Source organism: Bactrocera dorsalis, chromosome 5 (genome assembly GCF_023373825.1).
Source record: "Bactrocera dorsalis isolate Fly_Bdor chromosome 5, ASM2337382v1, whole genome shotgun sequence".
Taxonomy (NCBI): domain Eukaryota; kingdom Metazoa; phylum Arthropoda; class Insecta; order Diptera; family Tephritidae; genus Bactrocera; species Bactrocera dorsalis.
The window spans coordinates 37,759,980-37,782,601 of NC_064307.1; the positions used below are offsets into that span (position 1 = coordinate 37,759,980).

Here is a 22,622-nt window from a genome sequence, read left to right on the forward strand (position 1 = left end):
ATTAAATTATTCGATGTTTTATTATTAAATTTTCAGTGATGTAGCTTTTCTTAAAAGAAAAACGGATATTTTAAATTTGTATAATGAAATGAGGATTAAGGAAACATAATACCAACATTTTCAATTTACAAAACATCATATAAAAAATTTATTTGATATTTTGAACTGCCGCTTTTCCGCATAAATATTAAATAAAAGTGATGATATTTAACTGTTTCAGGCGCGCTACTACAATAAATACGTTACGTGAATGTGTATTTAATTTGCATAAATGTGGACTCCGCGTTTGCAGATAGCAACGTCTGTGAATGACATGTTGGTGCAGTTAAGTAGAGACAACTGGAAAATGTATAGAATGAGGAATGTACGAGTAACTATTTTTACTTACTTATTTATTGACAGAAAATTCATTATTTTACTTTCCAGTACACAAATCAAGAAGCAATAGATACAACGGGATAAGACTTTGCACGAATAATGTCTTAAGTGTGTGTGGCCAACAATTTTTTACATCCAACAAAAAGTGTTCAAGCCCCTAGGTACCGAATATTTGGATCCCAGTACCTATAATTGACTTTTGATCGGAAATTGCAGGCAATGTGTGAGATATAAAATTGAAATTAAGCAATAATCCTTCTCTGATAATGGTATGTCTGTATGTTAAAAATTGGTTGAATCGGACCAATACTTCCCGTAGCCACCATATACCTAATATAAAGATTTTCGAATTTACGGTTGACTTTGTAGCGCATATAGCGGTCAATATGTGAGTTAACTCAACGAAAATGGGAAAGCGCAATTTACTCATAACGGTGTACCTTTGTGTCAAAAATAGATAAATTTGAGCAAACACTTGACTTAGGCCCTATATAACTAATATAAGGATTTTCGGATAACCGTCTGACTATACTCGTAATTTTTAGCTTTTAGTAAGTGGCATGTTAATAGGACGTGGTATTGAGAAAAATAGATAAAATCGAGTTGATACTACCTTAAATCAAATATACTAAAATTTCTAACAAATTTTATTTTTCTGTCGATATAGGAATTATATAATGGAATCAGCTGTTTATGAATTTTCTGAATGGCAGTTCGAAGTATTGTTCACAAGTGTTCAAAATCGTTTTGTCAAAAGTGAACACAAAAAAAGTGATCAGCGATGGAATTCAAACGTAATAGTGTGATTGCTTCATATTTAGTTGGGAAATTACAGGCAACAATTGTTCGTGAGCTCAAACACCTTAACGTGAATAAAGTTTTTGTTTATCGCACCATCACTCATTACAAAGATACTGGTAGCATCGCAAACGCCAAAGAATGCAATGTCACGTGAGATGGTTTGGAAAGTGAAGAAGCGACTTGAGCAAAATCCACGACGTAGTGCCAATCAAATGGCTAAAGAACTGAAAATATCCGACCGCAGCATCCGACGCGAAAAAAATTTTTCCAATTGAGCAATTCGTAAACTCTTAACAAAGGGTCTCAAAGTAAGTTGGCCACCAAGAGACAGCATCCGCCACAAATAATGGTTTGGGCCGCTGTCACCGCAGATGGGCGCTCTCCAATTGTTTTCATCGAGCCTGGCGTCAAAGTAAATGCGACATATTATCGGGAAAGTGTTCTGGAGGCTGCTTTGAAGCAGTGGGAAAATAAACATTTCGGTCACAAGCCATGGACATTTCAACAAGACTCAGCACCATCTCACAAAGCGCGAGTGAACCAAGAATGGCTGAAAGACAACGTTCCGAAGTTCATTACGACCACATAATGGCTCTCGAATTCACCAGTTGCGAATCCAATGTACTATTCTCTCTGGGCCATTTTGGAAAGCAAGGTCCGAAGAAAAAACGACACCAGTCTCGAGACGCTGAAGAAAGCCATTGTCCGTGAGTGGGCCCATATACAGGCAAATCACATTCGGGCAGCTTCCGATTCGTTTTTCGACCGTCTCAAGGCCATAGTTAAGGCAAAATGTAGTCATATCGACCAAAGTGAATTGGTCCTGAACTTATGATTATTTTCGTACATTTCGTGCTTTAAAATAAATAAAAATGGTTTTCCAAACCGAATTTATGGCTTTTTTAATTGGTTATACTTCGAGTATCGCTTCAATTTCGATCCTCTGGCTGACCTTTTACACTTTAAAGTATTTCCTGGCTTTGATTCTTAAAAGTTTCAAGATTATGAAAACGTTCGGTTGCACCTGAACTTAGCCTTTTCTCTTCTGTTTTAAATTGTGATATATATTCTTCTCGATCTCTGTGATTATTGATAATTTAATATTTATGACAACAACTTATAGAACATCTGGCTTCGGTCAAATCTAGTTTGCTGCTTATACATTACATTATAGATTCTTTTATGTGTACAAATTGCCCTCCTCGCGTTTATATAAGAGAAGCCTTTGATTTTATAGGATTATGTAAAGTTGATTGCATTAAAATATGAATAGGGCAAGAGGAAATATCTCCTGTCATCAAACAAAAAGTCACTGCACTCGCTACTTGGCTCCCACGTCACTGTTGATAGTTATAACTTCGAAGTCGTAGATAAGTTCGTCTATCTTGGAACCAGCGTAAACACCACCAACAATCTCAGCCTGGAAATCCAACGCATAATATCTCTTGCTAACAGGTACTACTTCGGACTGAGTAGGCAATTAAGAAGTAAAGTCCTCTCTCGACGAACAAAAACCAAACTCTATAAGGCACTCATAATTCCCGTCCTGCTATATGGTGCAGAGGTTTGGACGATGTCAACAACCGATGAGTCGACGTTGCGAGTTTTCGAGAGAAAAGTTCTGGGAAAGATTTATGGTCCTTTGCGCGTTGGCCACGGCGAATATCGATGGAACATTGAGCTGTTCGAAATATACGACGACATTGACATAGTTCAGCGAATTAAAAGACAGCGGCTACGCTTGTTAGGTCATGTTGTCCGGATGGACGAAAACACTTCAGCTCTGAAAGTAAAAAGGAAAGCAGAGGAAGAGGAAAACCTCCATCTCGTGGAAGGACCAGGTTGAGAAGGACCTGGCTACTCTTGGAATATCTAATTGGCGCCACGTTGCGAAGAGAAGAAACGACTGGCGCTGTTGTTAACTCGGCTATAATCGGGTAAGCGGTGTCTACGCCAATTAAGAAGAAGAAGATGTCCACATCACTTCAATTTAAAAGCAAAGTAGCCAAGATATGGCCACCTCTTTGACCAAAAGAGATTTCAACGTCGAATAGCATCTGCGTTAGACTCAGCAATTTAGATGGATACTTGATTTTAACATTAGGTAACGGGTGATTTTTTTGAGGTTAGGATTTTCATGCATTAGTATTTGACAGATCACGTGGGATTTCAGACATGGTGTCAAAGAGAAAGATGCTCAGTATGCTTTGACATTTCATCATGAATAGACTTACTAACGAGCAACGCTTGCAAATCATTGAATTTTATTACCAAAATCAGTGTTCGGTTCGAAATGTGTTTCGCGTTTTACGTCCGATTTAGGATGAGGCTCATTTCTGGTTGAATGGCTACGTAAATAAGCAAAATTGCCGCATTTGAAGAGCAACCAGAAGCCGTTCAAGAACTGCCCATGCATCCCGAAAAATGCACTGTTTGGTGTGGTTTGTACGCTGGTGGAATCATTGGACCGTATTTTTTCAAAGATGCTGTTGGACGCAACGTTACGGTGAATGGCGATCGCTATCGTTCGATGCTAACAAACTTTTTGTTGCCAAAAATGGAAGAACTGAACTTGGTTGACATGTGGTTTCAACAAGATGGCGCTACATGCCACACAGCTCGCGATTCTATGGCCATTTTGAGGGAAAACTTCGGACAACAATTCATCTCAAGAAATGGACCCGTAAGTTGGCCACCAAGATCATGCGATTTAACGCCTTTAGACTATTTTTTGTGGGGCTACGTCAAGTCTAAAGTCTACAGAAATAAGCCAGCAACTATTCCAGCTTTGGAAGACAACATTTCCGAAGAAATTCGGGCTATTCCGGCCGAAATGCTCGAAAAAGTTGCCCAAAATTGGACTTTCCGAATGGACCACCTAAGACGCAGCCGCGGTCAACATTTAAATGAAATTATCTTCAAAAAGTAAATGTCATGAACCAATCTAACGTTTCAAATAAAGAACCGATGAGATTTTGCAAATTTTATGCGTTTTTTTTTAAAAAAAAGTTATCAAGCTCTTAAAAAATCACCCTTTACAACTCTTATTATTTTGGAGAAAATTACCTACAATAAAGATATTCTTGGCCGTTGTGAACCACTTTCATGACTTCAGCCATATGGTAAAACGACCATGAGAAGTTTATGAAATATTTTCGTATTTTTATTGAAAATTATAATAGAAGCTTTTGGCTACTTAGTTATCCAACATTAAGGTTTCGAGTTGAGATATACCAATACGTTGGCGTACACTTCTCGGATAACGTGCAAATTTCCTAAATCGGTTCTATGCGGGGAGTGTTCCAAAAAAGTTTGGAGTTTTAGACTTCCTGATTACTGCAGCGTCTTCCAAATGGTTTAAGCTGCCATAAATATAGCAGTAGATCTACAGATTCGCAGCGCAGGCTCCGTCAGAGTTGATTGTGCGCTAGTAAAGAAATGTCTAGATTCCTTATCTTACTGACTTCTTCAGATCCCTGGTCACGGCAGTATTTAAAGAAAGTGTAAGCCTAATAAGATTGCTAGCACAGGTACCTCAGTCTCAATAACTGTCGAGTGTGAAGTGTAGGATCCACGTTGGCTCCTTGGGCTTCACCACCAGTGTGACGGGTCTCAGTCCGATCCATATGCATAAGTAAGATTGAACATTTCACCAGGTTATCTTAGGATATCTTGTCTAAGCTGTTTGGAAGAAAATGAGATAGAATTGTCTTTTAGCATAGGTCCTTGCTACTTAAAGATTTGCTTTAGTATGTTGTAGTAAAAACTGTCGAAATCTCTAAAAACCCACGTCAAGTCAGTACTCAGATATATTTAAGTGCACTTTGGTGCCAAGCCAAAAGTTCAATAAACAGGACAAATCCCACTGACTTACCGTTACGCACATAACCATAAAAAGGTTTTGTGCGGATTGCTGCTCCATTTCTCCACTTAAGTACTTGTCACCACTACAACTTTGAAAACCCTGTGGCACACCTTAGCCTCTAGGAGGTAATAAGGGTGAAAATATTGAATTAGTTTTCCAAAGGTAGTTGTTTAAAAAGGTATAAAATTATTATTATATAATGTAACGTGACTCTAAAATATAACATATTAAGAAACAATGAAGATAAAAGAGTTGTGGAATTTTTATCTCAATAGAGAAATGGACGAATATTACATACATTTAACAATTGAAGAATAGCTTATTTATTTTCATTATATCCTTGGATGTCTGGGAAAATAATATAATTTTTTTGTAATACTCTAAATAACTAAGAACATTATATTTTCTTTAATACAACGAGATTACTTACAAATCTTCAGAGTACTTATTTATAATATAACCTAAATGGGAAGAAATATAGGGTGGGCCATCTAATATTTTAAATTTCGAAGATAGGGCGTAAAAGATTGAGTGTAGCCCCCTCGGGGATTTGCTTTTTTGATGTGATAATGGGGCTCAGTAGATATAATGATCCAAAGAGCGGTGCTGGCGGTAGCGGATCTAACTGCAGGGCCACCCATCTTACCGGCATTGGTCGATGGCGAGTAACGAAGCTAAAAGCAATCCACAACATATCAGCGTCTGTTACTGTAACCACGGCTGAAAGCGGACGTCTGTACTTGTATCAAGCGGTTCGCTATATAAATGTGTAAGGATGGAAAACAGTAAATCCTTCAGATGGCAAGGGGAAACCACTGTCCTCAGTCTCCGGCAAATCGAGGGTGCTAAGAATCCCCGGAGGTAAAACAAAACAAACTTTAAACATCGGAACATGGAACACAAGGAGCTTATACGAGCCTGAAAAACTAGCTAATACGATTTTAGAAATGGAAAAATTAAACATCGATTTACTTGGCATAAGTGAAACATGGTGGCCAGATTGTGGAGAATTTATTTCCCAAAATACAAAGTTTTTTTTCTCTGGCAACCAAACTAAAAATCACCGCAATGGTGTGGGCATTATAGTTAAAGAACACATTGCAAAATCTTTCATCGGATTTGTGCCGAAATCTGATAGATCAATGATGCTAAAGTTATTTGCAAAACCACTGAATATTAATATTATTCAAGTCTATGCTCCAACGGCTGACAAAAGTGATTACGAGATAGAAACTTTCTATGATGAACTAGACGAACTTATGCGATTAACAAAACCATACGAAATAAATATAATTCAAGGCGATTTTAATGCAAAAGTTGGAAGAGAAAAAGTCGAAGGAGTTGCAGGCCAATACGGGTTAGGTGAAAGAAATGAGAGAGGAGATGGACTAATTCAATTTTGCCAAGAACACAAATTAATAATTTCGAACACATTTTTTAGCCTGCCTCCCAGAAGACTTTATACATGGAAATCTCCATCGGAACCCTCTGGTAATATCATCAGAAATCAAATAGATTACATTCTGATAAATAGTCGCTTCTGTTCCTCAATAAAAAAGGTCAATACATATCCAGGAGCGGATGTACCTTCGGATCACAACTTGCTACTGGCAAAATTGCGTATTAGGCTAGCCGTAATTAAAAAAAAGTAAGCCTAAAATTAAGGTAAGTCTTGATAAGTTGAGAGACGAAGGTGTGAAACGCCTATTTGAAAGTGAAATTAATGAAAAAATAAATGATATCCCATCAGGAAGTGCAGAAAGTATATGGAGCGACTTAAAAGAGATAATTTGTACTATAGCAAAAAACTCTCTTGGAATAGAAAAGAAAGAAAATAATAAAAATAATTGGATGACCGATGACATATTAAAACTAATAAGTAAACGCCGGGAATATAAAAATAAAAACACTGACATGTATAGACAACTGAATAGAGAAATAAGGAAGATGATCCGTAATGCAAAAACAAACTGGATAAACAATGAATGCCAAGAAATCGAAAGACTACAACTTTTACATGATACCTTCCATTTACACAAAAAATTGAAAGAAGCCGCAGGTATTCATCGTAAAAATCCGCCCTCAATACTTATAAATGAAAACAATGAGGTGGTATTTAACATAAATGAAAAGAAAAGTATATGGAAGAAATATATTGAAAACGTTTTTTCGGATGACAGTAGATCAAACCAGAACCTTCATCTCCATCACAGACCAACTGGCAATTATATTACGAAAGGCGAAATAGAGAGAGCTATACAATCAATGAAAAATTACAAAGCAACAGGTCCGGATGAGGTTCCAGCTGAATTTTTAAAGTTAATAAATGACAAAAATATGACTCTATTAGTAAAGCTTTTTAACCAAGTTTATGACAATGGCCAATATCCAAAAGACTGGTTAAAATCAACGTTCATACCACTACCTAAGAAAAATAATGCGAAACATTGTAGTGAGTACAGACTAATTAGTCTAATGTCACATGCTCTCAAGATATTTCTAAAAGTCATTCACGCCAGAATATATAAGAAATGTGAAGAGTCAATGGGCAAGACGCAATTTGGCTTCAGAGAAGGTCTTGGAACACGCGAGGCATTGTTCTGTATACAAGTTTTGGTTCAAAACTGTAAAGATGTCCAAAAAGATGTATTTTTATGCTTTATTGATTATGAGAAAGCTTTCGACACCATTAAACACGATAAACTTATGGAAATTCTTTATTCTATGGGAATAGATGACAAAGAGATTCGTTGCATAAGAAATCTTTATTGGCAACAAACTGCCCATGTAAGCATCAATGGTGATATAACCGAAGAATTATCTATTTCACGAGGAGTAAGACGAAAATGCATTCTGTCACCTTTGTTATTTATGTAACATATATTCGAAAGTAATATTACAAGAATCAGTAACCAGTATTGATGAAGGTGTGAAAGTGAATGATGAAAATCAATACTACAGGCTATGCAGATGACTCGACACTTATAGCCGATAGCGTGATGAAATTACAAGAACTTGTAAACCGAGTTAACTTACGTAGTGACGAATATATCCTAGGCATTAACATAAACAAGACGAAGTATATGATTATTAGTAGGGAAAACATATACAATGACACACACCTCATGATTAGTAATAGTCCCATCGAAAGAGTCAAAAATTTCAAGTACTTTGGTTGTCAGATCAATGAAAGTTGGGATTGTTCAAAAGAAATAAAATGTCGAATCGAATTTGCGCGAACAACTTTTCTCAAATACAAAAACATATTAAGTAGCCATGACCTAAACATCACAACCGAAATACGTTTTTTAAAATGCTATGTTTGGTCAGTGCTTCTCTATGCGATGGAAACGTGGATTCTAAAAATCACAGATATGAATAAGCTAGAGTCCTTCGAGCTATGGCTTATTAGAAGAATCTTAAAAATTCCATGGACAGATAGAGCTAGAAACAGTGAAGTTTTGAAAAGAGTGAACCGCAATAGAGAGTTGTTAAAGACTATATAGCAAAGAAAAGCAGCCTACCTAGGACATATTATGAGGCACTCTAAGTATGAGGTTCTACAAATAATTATCCAAGGAAAAATTGAAGGAAAGCGGGGTATTGGCCGTAAACAACTTTCGTGGCTTCGAAACATTCGACAATGGACAGGAATCCAGAACGTTGGCAACCTTATAGATGTGGCGAGAGATAGAGAGAAATACGCTGCGATAATTAAAAATCTGTGATTTTTTATTTTTTTATTTTTTTAATATATAACAGATATATTTAAAATGTGAACATTATATTATTATATTATTATGAAGTTTATTAATATTGTACATATTATTAAATGTTATATGATCACCAATATTCGAATACGAATTGGCAAATAAAGAAGAAGAATTTAATTTTAATGGGACGAAATATTATCAATTTCGAATAGGTATTTCCTTTCCGTACAATATGCTAAATTTCACATTTTACTTTGCTTCCATACAATCGCATTTTCTGCGTCAATTCACAAGCACAATAAAACCAAAAGTGTCTGCCTTATCCATTTTCACATTTCTTAAGAATTTTTCGGTCGATTTCCAATAGCTTAACATTTATCCGTCAATTTGTTTTGTAACGGTTACTTGGTACGTGGGGGATTTCCTAATAGAAATGTTTAAGTGAATGAATGGCCATTGAAGGATGAAAATTTGATTACTTGGCTGCACAGCAATTACATACTGGCGAGCTAGATTCTAACACTTTCATTGTATAAACTTATTGTAAGAGACCCTTCTTTAATTGTCGTGAAGGGAATACATTTGGTTTTCTAAAATTTATCTATGTGAAAAGTGCGAGCTTTCGGCGACGTTAACGTCGTTTCGAAAATTATACATATTTATGTATTTGCGAACCAGATGTAAGCAGTATTGTGGGCTTAAAATCTGCAATCCCACTTTCACGTTATATTTGCTTTGGCTTTGAGCTAAAAAACTAATTTTATCAAGTATTCTCATGAGCATATTTTCCTGGGAAACATTTAACTCACACGCTAGAATCCCATTCACAAGTAAAGAACTTCTCACACAAGAATTTGATTTCGACCTTTCGGTTTGAATGGCAATGTACTGATAGATAGAAAAGGGCATATATTCGTTTAAAACGTTGCGAGACGGATTGTATTCTTATATGTTCCTTTTCATACTCTTGCAACTATTTGCTACAGAGTATTATTGTTTTGTTCACCTTTCGGTTGTACGTATCTCCAAAAACTAAACGTATATCTTCTTCTTATATATAAAAATGAAACCGTTTTCGTTGTCACGGCATCACTCGTGAATGGCTGAACAGATTTGGCTGATTTTTTTTGTTGTATTTGTTATTATTAGGAGAAGGTTCTTATGTAAGAAAAAATTACAAAAGTTTCCGGAAAACCCCTTAAAACAGCCCTTTTCTTTTTTCCATACAAACGTTTTATTTTGTATATACATACATATGTACATACATATGTACATACATATGTACATACATATGTATGTAAGTAAAAATGATTGTTTGTTTGTTAGTAATGCTAACGCTCGAGAACGGCGGAACCAATCTTCATGAAATCAGAAGTTGTTCGCTGCGGATCTGGAAAGGGTTAGATATAAAAAAAACCATTTATGTACTTTTCATAAGGAAAAGTCGAAAAATTGGAAATTTCTAAAAAAAGACTTTTCATACAAATCTTTTTTGTTTTGTTTTTCAATATTATGATATGTAAATTTTTTGAATCGTTCAATTTCGGTCGCTTACTTTTTATTCCGGCTATTTAAAAGAAAAATTATTGAAAATTATTCAGTGAAAACTTTATGTGTGTTTCAAATGAAGTGATCAATTACAGATTGAAATTTGTTACGAAGCAACGAAGACATCGCGCTATTATCGGTCGGCGTTCTTTTTGCCATCAACGTATGGCAGCCCAAGACACATGAACTACATGAGACTCCCAGGATTCGATGACATATGTGTGGAATTATGGATCGCTGTCAATCGCTGTAATACAGCAAGATTTTTCAAACAACAGCTACGGTGTTTGGTGGACTTTGTCTTGAAGCAACATATGTATATACAAGTATGGTGCAGTCAGATGCTGGATGTACTCTGTTGGTGGATGGTGGTTACACCAGATCAAATTGATGAAATCATTTCTGCGGAAATTCCTCATGCAGAGAAAGATCCATTATTCTACGAAGTGATGAAAACCAATATGGTGCATGGACCTTGCGGACACCACAATCCCACTTGCAATAAATGCACGAAACACTATCCACGTGCTTTTCTTTCGGAAACGCAAACTGGAAATGATGGATATCCACTCTATCGTCGTAGCTCATCAGACGACAATGGCAGGACATTTACCATTCAACTTAGAGTAGTGAATATCGAAGTCGACAACATATGGATCGTACCATATTCGCCACTATTGTCTAATTCACATTCAAAACTCATGCCGATGTTTGATATTGTAGTTTGGTGAAATCGACTATTCCGACTGTTGTGCGTTTCGCAGTTCATTTGGAGAATGGCTAAAGAGTGTTTTTCAACCCAGAGAATACAGTACAGCCACCGGAAACACTTCCAACAACATTGACATTGACACTGACGAGTTTTTTCTCAAATTGCGTCAGTGATTTGTTTGTGAGAACATTGCTCTATTTGGAAATGCCTTGATATTATGCATGGAATGAATCGCCGAAGAAATAGATACGCAGAAAGCAAGGCCAATCAATTAGTTGACATCCAGGTGTATTCTCAACTAATTCCTTAGGACGAATTTACATAATCCACCCGAAAAACTACGATTGCTAATACCTTCGGTTGCTATTAATAAATGTGCGTCGTTCAGTTTGATTTGAGTCATTGCGCACACTTTTCGCGATGGTCATTTCGACATATCAGCCTTCAAATCCGCGTCAATTATGGAACACGAACAAAAGTACATTGCCGAAGACATTTTACATCGTATTCGATAAGAATTGGAAATAGGCAAATTTCGGTTCCAGTGGTTTGATATCAATTCCACCTGCTTTTGTCAATTTACTCCAACGAAATATGAACTCATCACTAATGTTTATGCTAAATTTGCCAAATTATCGTAACTACGATTGCATGGGTGCGCGCCAATTATAAGTGGCGTTTTCCCGAGTTGGAAAACCATCTTCTCTGTACATTTACGCACCGGAATAGAAACCAAAAAATGTTGCTTATCAAACTGCGTTACATTGAAAACAATTTAGAAAAATCGAAAATAAAGAGTTTTAACACAACGTAAATTCAACTTTTTTTCATTTCAAAACTCATAATTTCACGCAGGACAACGCATGCGTTGTCACGGCATCACGCGTGAATGGCTGAACCGATTTGGCTGATTTTGTTTTTTTGTAGTTTTCTAATACTCTGTACAAGGTTCTTATGGAAAAAAATATTAAGAAAATCTCTCAAAAAGATTGAAAAATATACCTTCCATTTTGCATATTTTAAAAAACGCGCGTAACGAATGTAAACGTAATTCAATTTAAATGTCAACGTCATTCAATTAAAAAAAAAAATTGTGGTAATCTGTTTTCATGTAAATTTTATTAAGTTTTTGATAAAGTTCGTTTTGTTTTAAAGACAAAGAAGTTTTTTGTTTGCTAATAAGTGTTTATTAATCATGGTAAGTTAAATTCACCTTATATAGATTTTTGGCATGGTTAAACAGAAAAAATATGAGATCATTTTATTTTCAGTTGGATTTTCGTTTTTAACAATGCCACCAACCAGACGTACAAACTTAGGCCGCAAAATTCGAAAAACGGCAAGTCAAAGAAATATAAGAACAAATCAAAGAAATGAACTACAAAGAAATCAAAATCAAAATAGAAATGTTGTGTTTAATCCCCACAGAGCTGCATTCTGTTATAATGCGACAATTGATTACAGTTCAGAGCAAATTGTTGCTATTGGACTAATGAATATTGTATGTCCACATTGCAATGCATTGAAATTCAAAAATGAAGCCCCTGGATTGTGTTGCGCCAGCGGACAAGTCAAATTGACGCCATTGGTACCACCACCAGAGCCACTACATTCATTGGTTTCCGGAAATGGACCAGATTCTAAACATTTTTTGACTCATATCCAGCAATACAATAATTGCTTTCAAATGACATCATTTGGCGCAACAAAAGTTATTGGAGACAATTTTATGCCTACTTATAAGGTATATAAGTATAATGGCAAACAACTTTATTTAGTTTTACAACCATATAGCTGGTGCAAAATATGTTGAGCCAGTGTTGTGTAGATGTGTTTGCAAAGTGTTCCAATACTTGGTAAAGCCTACTATCTAAAACTGCCATGGAAGGCTACTGTTCAATGTTGAGGTTTAGTTTTAATTTGAAATGATCTATAAAGTATTTTGGGAGTATTGTGCGAGCCACATGGTGGTATAAACAATTTGCTATACAATTACCTAAATACATATTTATATTCTTGCAGATTCAGGGTCAAATATATCATCGAACAGGTTCCTTATTGCCAATGCCCGATGAAGACTATAAATTTTTGCAAATATATTTTATGAGCGATTCAGCAAGAGAAGTCGATGAGCGTTGCGCACACAACAACTCAGTGAAAAGATCCATTGTGGAACAACTTCAAACATTTTTCCATCAACACAATGAATTAGTTGCATTATTCACAACTGCATTAGACCGCATGCCATCAGATAATCATAAAATTGTCATCAGAGCCGATAAGGCGCCTGCAGGACAACATGCTGGACGTTTTAATGCGCCAACAATTGACGAAGTGGCTATTGTCGTCGTGGGAGAAAATTTAGAAAACCGAGACATTGTTTTACTTCGACGGAACGATCAACTTCAGCGTGTGTCTGAAACACATCGATCATATGATGCCTTACAATATCGTATCCTATTTTAGCAAGGTGAAGACGGTTATCATTTTTCAAGTAAGATGATAAATCCAGTTACAGGTAAATCCAGTTACATATGAACTTAAAAATGTACAACACTGGATTTCAGTGTTAGTAGTTGTCAACCCTGTCAGTTTGTAAAACTTTGTAAAACGCAACTTCCTTCTTCTGGATTGCGCTACCGTCGAGTACAGACGTGCATTTACTTATACTCGGTATTGTATAGTAGTCTATTTTAATACTTATGTAATTGTAATGAATAATTAAATAAATACAAACACAACATTTATTGGCGACGAGGATTTAAATTCATCATCTGAACTTATACTCGCAAAGTTCCGTAGGGTAAAATCGTCAAAATGACAAACGACAGCCTTATACAAGAGCTAGTGCAGCAGCAACGAAGATTCGCAGCATCGTTGCTCGAACAGCAGAAACAGTGGATGCAATCAATTCAGCAGTCCATGTTCAACGCTGACAATCCTAATCGTATAAAAGAAGCAACAGTGGTTCCACCGTTCCACGCATTTAATAAGGACCATCAGAATTGGGAATCCTACCTGGAGCAACTTTCTCAACATTTTATGGCGTATTCGGTAAGCAGTCCAGACAAGCAAAAATCTTTTTTTCTATCATGGGTCGGTATGGAATTGTTCGAACTTTTAAAGACTTAAAAAACTTTGCAATCGCAAACATACATTCAGTTGACAGACAAATTAACGGAACATTTCCAGTCGAAACGTCATGTAGTCGCAGCTCGTTATGAATTTTTTAAGCGAGAAATGAAGCATACGCAAACGCACCGCGAATGGGTTGCCGAACTTCGTGGAATTGCAAGGGAGTGTAAATTTAATTGTTCCGCCACTAACTGTTCCGCAAATTTCGTAGATGAAATGATTCGCGATCAAATCATACTTAACACGCCATACGATCAAGTCCGCGCAGCCGCTCTTCAAAAATTACAACCATCATTAGAAGAGGTACTCTTAATAGCTGAAACATACGAGACAACAACAAAAACAGTAGCAACCATCAAAGAGAATCCGAATTCAACCACCATGCAGGTGAACACAATGCAGACACGCAAAAATTGGAAAAAAACAACAAAAGATCAAATGAGAAGAGAACAGAACGTAAATGCTAACGTAATGAAACAAGTGAAATTGAAGTCGTGTGCAGGTTGTGGCATTTCGCACAATAGAGAACAATGCAAATTTCGTAAAGTGATATGTAATAAATGTGCCAAAAAGCGACACATTGCTGCAGTTTGTATGTCAAATCAGAGTAGAAGTATTAGAAAAAGCACAACGATTCCAGAGCGAAAATGGAATCAAAACAAACAAGAGAATGAAGAATATGTTAGTACTTTGGATACAGTGAACATTGTAAATGGCATAATAGAAGTTGAAGCAAATAAAAAGTGTATCAATTTAGAAATTTTTAACAAAGTAATACAATTTCAATTAGATTCGGGCGCAACCGTTTCAATAATCAATTTAAAGACGTATAACATATTAAATAGACCGAAATTACAAAAGTGTACAAAAACATTATATGCATTTGGTCAGCAGCCTATTCCAATATTAGGTGAATTGCACACTAAAGCAAAGTGTGGAAATAAGCAAAAGCGCATTGCTGTAATAGTTGCAAATATAGAAAATGCTAACAATCTATTTGGGCTAGACTTATTCAAAGAATTCGGTTTTGAAATCACGCAAATTGATAACGTAGTTGATAAAGGTGAATACATCAAACAAATTGAAGGTTTATGTAATAAATACGAAACAGTATTTGACAATACAAATGCTGGCGTGATAAAACATTTTAAAGCAAGTATACGTATGCAGACCACTGCCATACCAAAATTTTATAAAAGCAGGCAAATACCGTTCGCGCAAATGACAAAATTCCGTGAGGAAGCAGATAGGCTTATTAATACCGGAATTTGGAAACCAGTTAAATTTAGTAACTGGGCGTCACCAATCGTCTTAGCACCAAAACCAGATGGGTCGGTAAGAATATGCGGTGATTTTAAAGTAACAATTAATTCACAATTAGATATTGAGCAATATCCATTGCCAACACGAGAGTCGCTATTACATACAATACGACACGGTACACATTTTTCGAAATTAGATTTAAAAGATGCTTATTTACAGATGAAGTTGGTCAATACACCTTTAGGATTGTTCCAGTATCAACGACTTCCATATGGTATTGCCAGCGCACCCGCAATTTTTCAGCGTTATCTCGAACAACTCCTCAACGGTATAGAAGGATGTGGAAATTATTTGGATTACATTATTATAACCGCACCGTCATTACAAGAACATGTAAATCGAGTAGAACAAGTAATCAAAATTCTCGAAGACAACGGTATCAAGTGCAAAAAGGAAAAATGTTTCTTTTTGAAGGAAGAAATTGAGTACTTGGGTAGAAGAGTAAGCGCTAAGGGAATCCTTCCAGACTATTCAGGCATTCAAGCAGTTAAGCAACTGAAACCACCTATGAATATAACGCAACTAGAAGCTTTTATAACGGGTGATTTTTTTGAGGTTAGGATTTTCATGCATTAGTATTTGACAGATCACGTGGGATTTCAGACATGGTGTCAAAGAGAAGGATGCTCAGTATGCTTTGACATTTCATCATGAATAGACTTACTAACGAGCAACGCTTGCAAATCATTGAATTTTATTACCAAAATCAGTGTTCGGTTCGAAATGTGTTTCGCGCTTTACTTTTGTTCAGCGATGAGGCTCATTTCTGGTTGAATGGCTACGTAAATAAGCAAAATTGCCGCATTTGGGGTGAAGAGCAACCAGAAGCCGTTCAAGAACTGCCCATGCATCCCGAAAAATGCACTGTTTGGTGTGGTTTGTACGCTGGTGGAATCATTGGACCGTATTTTTTCAAAGATGCTGTTGGACGCAACGTTACGGTGAATGGCGATCGCTATCGTTCGATGCTAACAAACTTTTTGTTGCCAAAAATGGAAGAACTGAACTTGGTTGACATGTGGTTTCAACAAGATGGCGCTACATGCCACACAGCTCGCGATTCTATGGCCATTTTGAGGGAAAACTTCGGACAACAATTCATCTCAAGAAATGGACCCGTAAGTTGGCCACCAAGATCATGCGATTTAACGCCTTTAGACTATTTTTTGTGGGGCTACGTCAAGTCTAAAGTCTACAGAAATAAGCCAGCAACTATTCCAGCTTTGGAAGACAACATTTCCGAAGAAATTCGGGCTATTCCGGCCGAAATGCTCGAAAAAGTTGCCCAAAATTGGACTTTCCGAATGGACCACCTAAGACGCAGCCGCGGTCAACATTTAAATGAAATTATCTTCAAAAAGTAAATGTCATGAACCAATCTAACGTTTCAAATAAAGAACCGATGAGATTTTGCAAATTTTATGCGTTTTTTTTTTTAAAAAAAGTTATCAAGCTCTTAAAAAATCACCCTTTAGGTAAAGTGAATTACTATTGCAATTTCATTCCAAATTTTTCTCAGTTAGCCGCTCCATTAAATAAGTTACGCCGCAAAAATGTACATTTCACATGGGGCTCAGAGCAGCAACAAGCTTTTGAAGCTCTTAAATTACATATAATTAATGCTACGCAGTTAGCACCTTTCAATGAACAATTACCAATTACGCTAGCAACCGACGCCTCATCTTTTGGCATTGGCGCCGTTCTTTCGCACATTTATCCTGACGGAAATGAACGTCCAATAGCATTTGCATCTAAAACTATGGATAAGCATCAACTTAAATATAGCCAAATTGAAAAAGAAGGTTTAGCAATAGTGTTCGGAGTTAAGAAGTTCCACCAATACTTATATGGGAGAAAATTTTTGCTTATCACAGATCATAAACCTCTCATAAATATTTTCAATCCAAGCAAGCATCTACCACAAATGACTTCGCACCGTATTCAGCGTTGGGCCATCATACTTATGGCATATCATTTCGATATAAAGTATCGTAATACACACGCACATGGTAATGCGGATGCACTCTCTCGTTTACCTGTAAGTACCGATATTCAATTTGATACAGCCGAAGCATGCTACAATGTTACACACATACAATTACCAATAAATGCTAATATTATTCGTAAGCACACAGAACGAGATGAAATACTACGTAAAGTTAAACATTTTGTTAAAGCAGGTTGGCCTACACAACTATCGCCAGGTGATAACGAAATTAGACCATATTTTCATCGGAGATTAGCTTTAACTCTTCACGAAAATCTTCTCTGCTTACACGCAAACGTAAAACGTATTGTTATTCCAAAATCATTACAGCAAAATTTTCTAGAACTCTTTCATGATGGACATTGGGGAACCGTAAGAATGAAGCAATTAGCACGACATCACGTTTGGTGGCCAAACATCGATGACGACATAGCCAAAGTGACACGTCAATGTGAAATTTGTAAAGTTGGCAATCCAGCGCCTACACGTCAATACCTGAGTTGGCCAGAAGCGAAAACACCATGGGAACGCGTTCATATCGACTTCGCAGGCCCTATATTCGATTCTATGTGGCTTATATGCATCGACGCTTATTCTCAATTTCCATTCGTAATTCAGTTATCGTCAACTACAACAGATAATACTATACATTCTTTAAAATCAATTTTTGCCATAGAAGGTTTACCTAATAGACTGGTTAGTGATAATGGACCTCAGCTAACATCCGACGCATTTCAACAATTTTGCAAGTTACATGGTATTACGCACATAACAACTGCACCGTTTCATCCAGCATCTAACGGACTCGCCGAGCGTTTTGTCCAAACATTTAAAACCGCAGTTCGAAAAAATATCAAGGAAGGTATATCCATCAGATGCGCCGTAGTCAAATTTTTAACTACTTATCGTTTTACTCCTAATTCCAATGGTAAAACACCTGCTGAACTTCTCCATAGTCGTTCAGTTCGTACTATGTTAACTCAACTTTGTGAGACACCAGCACAATCAAAATCTAAGGTCGTAGACAAATACAAATTTCAACCTAATGAACTAGTATACGCTAGAAACTTCGCGAAAGGAGAAAAGTGGATCAAAGGGAATATAATTCATCCGATTGGAAAAATGATGTTTTTGGTAAAGTCAAACATAGGTACCATAAGACGTCATATTAACCAACTCAAACCAAGATCAAACGCAGAAGGTAATAACAAAACACGCAGCATAATACTCCCAGATCAATGGATACGTGTACCTGAATCGACATCCACACATTCAGCACCGGTTATGTTGCAAGACAAGTTAAACATACAACCAGATATATCCACACAAATACCGCATTTTAATGACCAAAACAGCGCACCATCGCAATTAGAGGAAAACGTTGCAGAAGATCAGAATTCAAGCAATCCGATTCGTAGAAGCAACCGATCGCGACAACTGGTTACTCGTTTCACAGCTCCTGATTTTAGAAATAAATAAATTAGTCTATAATTAAGAAGGGGGATGTGATATGAACTTAAAAATGTACAACACTGGATTTCAGTGTTAATAGTTGTCAACCCTGTCAGTTTGTAAAACTTTGTAAAACGCAACTTCCTTCTTCTGGATTGCGCTACCGTCGAGTACAGACGTGCATTTACTTATACTCGGTATTGTATAGTAGTCTATTTTAATACTTATGTAATTGTAATGAATAATTAAATAAATACAAACACAACAGTTTTACTTCGACGGAACGATCAACTTCAGCGTGTGTCTGAAACACATCGATCATATGATGCCTTACAATATCGTATCCTATTTTAGCAAGGTGAAGACGGTTATCATTTTTCAAGTAAGATGATAAATCCAGTTACAGGTAAATTACTTAACAATATATGTTTACCACATTAAAATATATATTTACTAACTTAAAATTTATATTATCAAATTAATAACAAAAAAAAATTGTTTATAGGTGCTGAAACGAGCAAAAAAGTTAGTTCAATGAATTATTATTCATACAGACTGATGGTTCGGGAAAATGAGGACAATCACATCTTAAAGTGTCGGCGTCTATTTCACCAATATGTGGATATGTATGTGAAAATTGAAACTGAACGATTGACATTTATCAGCTTAAACCAGGCAAAACTCCGTTCTGAGGAATATATTCATCTTCGGGATGCCACTAATGCTGATGGAAATGCACAGAATGTTGGCAGAACAACTATTCTCCCAGCAACATACGTCGGAAGCCCGCGACATATGCATGAATATGCTCAAGATGCTATGTCCTATGTACGACATTATGGCACACCAGATTTGTTTATCACATTCACATGCAATCCAAAGTGGACAGAAATTCAACAAGAATTATATACTAGGCAATCACCTATTGATCGCCACGATATCACTGCAAGGGTGTTCAAAATGAAATTAAAATCACTCATGGATTTTATTGTTAAGCATTGCGTGTTCGGCGGGACGCGCTGTTGGATGTACTCAATTGAGTGGCAAAAACGCGGATTGCCACATGCACATATCCTCATTTGGTTGGTTGAGAGGATAAGACCGAATGAAATTGATAATGTGATATCAGCAGAAATTCCCGATAATAATGAAGACCCACTGTTACATGAGGTTATTACAAAAAATATGATAAATGGTCCATGTGGAATATTAAATCCAATTTCTCCGTGTATGGTTGAAGGAAAATGTTCAAAACGCTCCCCAAGACAATTAGTAACAGAAACTATTACTGGAAATGATGGATATCCACTTCATCGCCGCCGATCCATTGATGACAATGGAAAGTCAACAATAGTCAAAGTAAATCGACAGGACATTGAAGTTGATAATCGTTGGGTTGTTCCGTTTTCGCCTTTACTCTGCAAGGCACATAAAGCACACATAAACGTCGAATTTCGCCATTCCGTAAAATCTATTAAATATATTTGCAAGTATGTGAACAAAGGTAGTGACATGGCTGTCTTCGGAGTTGCTGCCGAAAATTCAAATGATAAAGTCACTCAATATCAAATGGGCCGCTATGTTAGTAGTAACGAAGGCATGTGGCGTATATTTTCGTTTCCAATACATGGACGACATCCTACTGTTGTTCACTTGGCCGCACATTTGGAAAATGGTCAACGGGTGTATTTTACAGATGCAAACGTATTACAACGAGTTGACAGGCCACCATCGACAACAGTAACCAGCTTCTTTGAAATGTGCCAGAATGATGATTTTGCCAGAACGCTACTTTACTCCGAAATGCCAAGATATTACTCGTATACCTGGAATCAATCATCCAAAAAATTTCAACGACGAAAACGAGAACAGCCAGTTTCAGATTACCCACAAGTATTTTCCACCGATGCACTAGGCCGTCTTTATGCAGTCCATCCCAGTCAAGACGAGTGTTTTTATTTGCGTTTATTGTTAGTCAATGTTCGTGATCCAACATCATTCCAACATCTGCGAACTGTTGACTGTGACACATAAAGAGAAGCCTGTCAACATTTGGGATTGTTAGAGAATGACACTCATTGGGACCAGACTCTCGAAGATGCTGTGATTTCGTCAAATGCTAAACAAATACGAACATTATTTTCTATAATTTTGTCTACATGCTTCCCATCAGCACCGACTGATTTATGGCATAAATACAAAGATCGTATATTGCATCAGATGCGTCTTAGAACATCGAATGCAGATTTGCAAATGAACGAAGAAATTCACAATGAAGCATTAATTTTAATTGAGGACATGTGCTTGATGCTTACCAACAAAGTATTAATACAAATAGGAATGATAGGACCCAATCGCCCAATGTTCGACTCATTTGATCAAGAATTGAGACGCGAAGCCCAATACGATTCCGAAACATTACGAGAAATGGTTGATAGAACAGTTCCCCTTTTAAATCAACAACAAAAATATGCTTACGATACGCTATTGAAAGTAGTGAACGATGGAACTGGCGGATTTTATTTTTTAGATGCTCCCGGTGGAACTGGGAAAACTTTTTTGTTATCATTGGTTTTGGCAACAATCCGGTCGCAAAATGGAATTGCACTAGCCCTAGCTTCATCAGGTATTGCAGCTACGTTGTTGGAAGGCGGTCGAACAGCTCATTTAGCTCTCAAGCTGCCGTTAAACCTTCAAATTAATGAAACTCCAACTTGCAACCTTTCGAGGAATTCTGCGATGGCCAAAGTGCTGCAGAAAACAAGATTGATCATTTGGGATGAATGTACGATGGCACACAAAAAATCTTTGGAGGCATTAGATCGCTCGATGCAAGATTTACGAAATAACAAAAACCGGTTTGGTGGTGCAATGATACTATTGGCAGGTGATTTTCGACAAATATTGCCAGTTGTTCCACTCTCAACGCCAGCTGATGAACTGAATGCCTCTTTGAAGTCGTCCATTTTATGGAAATACACTTAAATTAAGTATAAACATGAGAGTCAAACTGCAGGAAGACCAGTCTGGAGAAGTGTTTTCCAAACAACTGCTCGATATTGGTAATGGTATTATTGCTGTTGATACATCATCTGGATACATTACATTCCCTACCAATTTTTGTAACTTTTGTGAATCAAAGACCGAACTCATGGAGATGGTTTTCCCAAACATTGCGCAAAATTACGTAAATCACATTTGGTTAAGTGAACGTGTTATATTGGCCGCAAAAAAATGTTGATGTGAATGAAATGAGTTTTCATATTCAAGAGAAAATAGCTGGCGAATTGAAGAATTACAAATCAGTTGATTCCATTACTAATGAAGATGAAGTTGTCAATTATCCAACAGAATTTTTAAATTCACTAGAATTGCCCGGCTTACCACCTCATAATCTGCAATTAAAAACCGGATCAGTAATTATTATGTTACGGAACATAAACGCGCCTGTGTAATGGTACCCGGCTTGCGGTGAAGAAATTATTGAACAATGTCATCGAAGCCACAATTTTGAAAGGGAAGTACATAGGCGAAGATGTTTTAATCCCTCGCATCCCTATGATACCGAACGACATACCATTCAGCTTTAAACGTTTAGAGTTTCCAGTGCGGCTTGCATTTGCAATGTCAATAAATAAATCGCAAGGGCAGTCGCTAAGTGTATGTGGCATCAACCTAGAAAATCCATGTTTTGCACATGGCCAATTA

General features: G+C 36.7%; 3 protein-coding genes across 5 annotated transcripts in view; 2 read left to right on the plus strand and 1 right to left on the minus strand.

The window, feature by feature from the left end:
• LOC125779046 (kelch-like protein 17) overlaps positions 1–22,622 on the plus strand; it is a 134,522-nt gene that overhangs the window by 104,314 nt on the left and 7,586 nt on the right. The gene's annotated exons all lie outside the window — the stretch shown is intronic.
• The window catches only part of LOC105230313 (kelch-like protein 17), a 134,882-nt gene that overhangs the window by 91,068 nt on the left and 21,192 nt on the right, over positions 1–22,622 (minus strand). The gene's annotated exons all lie outside the window — the stretch shown is intronic.
• On the plus strand, positions 14,183–16,970 carry LOC125779044 (uncharacterized protein K02A2.6-like). The gene has a single exon (XM_049459450.1). It carries the CDS (start codon positions 14,258–14,260, stop codon positions 16,049–16,051), a length of 1,794 nt encoding a protein of 597 aa, XP_049315407.1. The 5' UTR covers positions 14,183–14,257; the 3' UTR covers positions 16,052–16,970.

What these genes read in the sequence shown, in the direction of transcription:
- LOC125779044 (XM_049459450.1), top strand. Translation starts at nt 14,258, where the DNA reads ATGAAGCATACGCAAACGCACCGCGAATGGGTTGCCGAACTTCGTGGA.